This window comes from Portunus trituberculatus, chromosome 32 (genome assembly GCF_017591435.1).
Source record: "Portunus trituberculatus isolate SZX2019 chromosome 32, ASM1759143v1, whole genome shotgun sequence".
Taxonomy (NCBI): domain Eukaryota; kingdom Metazoa; phylum Arthropoda; class Malacostraca; order Decapoda; family Portunidae; genus Portunus; species Portunus trituberculatus.
Window position 1 is genome coordinate 13,306,140 of NC_059286.1, and position 2,500 is coordinate 13,308,639.

Here is a 2,500-nt window from a genome sequence, read left to right on the forward strand (position 1 = left end):
ATCAAGAGTGAATATAAAGCAGGAGGGAGAGAAAAATGGTATTGAACATGATAAAAGAGATAAGGTGAGGAATGTGATGAATATGAGGAAGAGGAAGCTGTAAGGTAAAACACGAGAAAAGACGAGATAAAGACTAATAGATAGGAAAAGAAACGAGAGAAACGAAGATAGATTGTGATAAAATACGCAAGTTGTGGGAAAGCGAAAGAGGAAGAGAAGAAAAAAAAAAACGCAGAGAAAAGACAATGTAACAAAGAAGGAACATGAAATAAGAGAGAGAAAAAAACATGGAATAGAATAAAAAGAAACAGGAAGAAGAGAATTGAAAAGGACAAAGGTAATAGAACGCCAGGCTAGGTTAGGTTAGGTTAGGTTAGGTCAGGCGAAGTAATGTTAGGATTGGTTAGGTCAAGCCAGGATAGGTTAATTCAGGTCAGCTTTAATTTAATCAGGTTAGGTTAGGTTGGGTTAGGTAAATCGATTTAATTCACGGTTAGGTTAGGTTATGTCAAATTGGGTCACTCTATATTAGTTCAGCATAGGTCAGGTTAGGTTAGGTTAGGTGAGGTGAGGTTAGAGGTCAGGTAAGGTTAGATAAGGTCAGGTAAGGTCAGTTGAGATCAGGTGAGGTCAGATAAGGTTAGGTAAGGTCAAATGAGATCAGATAATGTCAGGTAAGTTAGGTGAGGTCAGGTGATGTCAGGTAAGGTTAGGTGAGGTCAGATGGTCAGATGAGGTCAGATAAGGTCAGGTGACGTCAGGTAAGGTCAGATGAGGTCAGGTAAGGTCAAGTTAGGTCAGATTATTTTAGGTTGCCTTTTTCCCTTGATACAACATTCGCAATGACACAAAATAAAATGCCATAATAGAAATAACAAAGAAGAAAACTTTAGAATACAAAAAATGCAACATAAACACACACACACAAAAAACAAGAATTCCAACAACACCTTCCTGGAATAAAAACAAACAAACAAACAAACAAAAAATGAAACAGTCATATACATATTTAAACCTACACATTCCTTTCAAGTGCAAATGTCCACACTTTTTTTTTCGTTTTGTCATTCTTTCCTATTATTTTTTTTTTTTTTCCTGTCGCCATTTTCATTTCCATCATTATTTCAAACTCCAACTTTCTTTTTTCCCACGTGTCTGTCGCTCTCATTTATTTATTTATTTTATTTATATATTTTTATTTTTTTTCTTCGTCTTGTTTCTATCGTCCTTTTTATTTCTACTATTCTTTCAACTCAATTTCTTCTCTTTTTTTCTCTTGCTGTTTTATTTCTATTACTCTTTCCAACTCCTTTTTTTCCTCCTTGTTTTTGTTGTCCTTTTTATTTTATTGTTCTTTCAACTTTTTTTTCTCCTTTGTGTCTTTTTATTTTCATTATTTTTCCATTTGTTCCTTTTTTTCATCGCCCTTTTATTTTACTGTTCTTTCAAACTTTTTCTCGTTGTTCCTTTTTTATTTCTGTTTTTCTCTCCAACTCTTTTTTATGCCTGTTTCTGTTGCTCTTTTATTTCTATTAGTCTCTCCATCCTTATTTTCCCCCTTGTTTCCTTTTTCCTTCCACTTTCATCATTCTCTTCAACTATTTTCCCCTTGTATTTGTTACCCTTTTAGCTATTACTCTTTCATTTTTTCCTTTGGTTTCCTTTATTTTTATTTTCATTATTCTCTCCAATTCTAATTTTCCTTCTCGTCTCTGTTGTCCTTTTATCTCTATCATTCTTCTACTATTATTTCTTTCTTTATTTCTCTTCGTTTCTACCACCCATTTTATTTCTTTTATCCTCTCCAACTCTAATTTTTCCCCCTTGTTTCTGTCTCTGGTGCTCGCCGCTGCAAGACGTTCAGTGAGATTCATGGTGCCGAGGTGTCAAGAGAGCGTCGTGCTGCGAGAAGCCACGAAGTCTTTGCTTATAAAAGTGATTGACGGTCTTAGAAGCGGCTACAGGTGGGTATGAGCGCTACCAAAATGTATGGGAGGGTGTTATGAAAGTGTATTGTCAGTTTGAGTGTATGGGAGTGTATGGCTTGGGTGTAATATGGGAGTTTATTGAGTAGTGTGTATGAGTGAAGATGTTTAACTCCCTTCAGTAGTGGGACACACTTTTACCATGAGTTTTGTGTACAATTAGACCCTTTTACTGACATTAGGGAGAGTCCATGGAGGTCAGAAGATTAATGGCCACAGTCTACACTATTTTAATCCCCCACATAAGTTTCTGAAGCTGTATAAAATCACCAAATAGTAAGCAAAGTGAATATGGAAGTTTATATGGGAGTTTAAATCTGTTTTGTGGGAAGTATTGCAATGTTGTGTGCAGAGAGAGAGATAGAAAGAAGACAAAGGAGATGAATGAAAGGAAATAAGAACTGGGAAAGAGGAAGGCAAGGCATAGAACAAGAGGAAATGAACAGTGGGGGGATTCAATAAAGGACAGAGAGAGAGAGAGAGAGAGAGAGAGAGAGAGAGAGAGAGAGAGAGAG

The 2,500-nt window shown here is 36.0% G+C and overlaps 1 protein-coding gene across 2 annotated transcripts in view; it reads left to right on the top strand.

The window, feature by feature from the left end:
- LOC123511807 (uncharacterized phosphotransferase YvkC-like) overlaps positions 1–2,500 on the top strand; it is a 43,801-nt gene that overhangs the window by 35,328 nt on the left and 5,973 nt on the right. For both annotated transcript variants that reach the window (XM_045267835.1, XM_045267836.1), the window contains one exon: positions 1,857–1,964. In XM_045267835.1, coding sequence (XP_045123770.1) covers positions 1,857–1,964 — 108 coding nt within the window. The remainder of the gene's footprint in view (positions 1–1,856; positions 1,965–2,500) is intronic.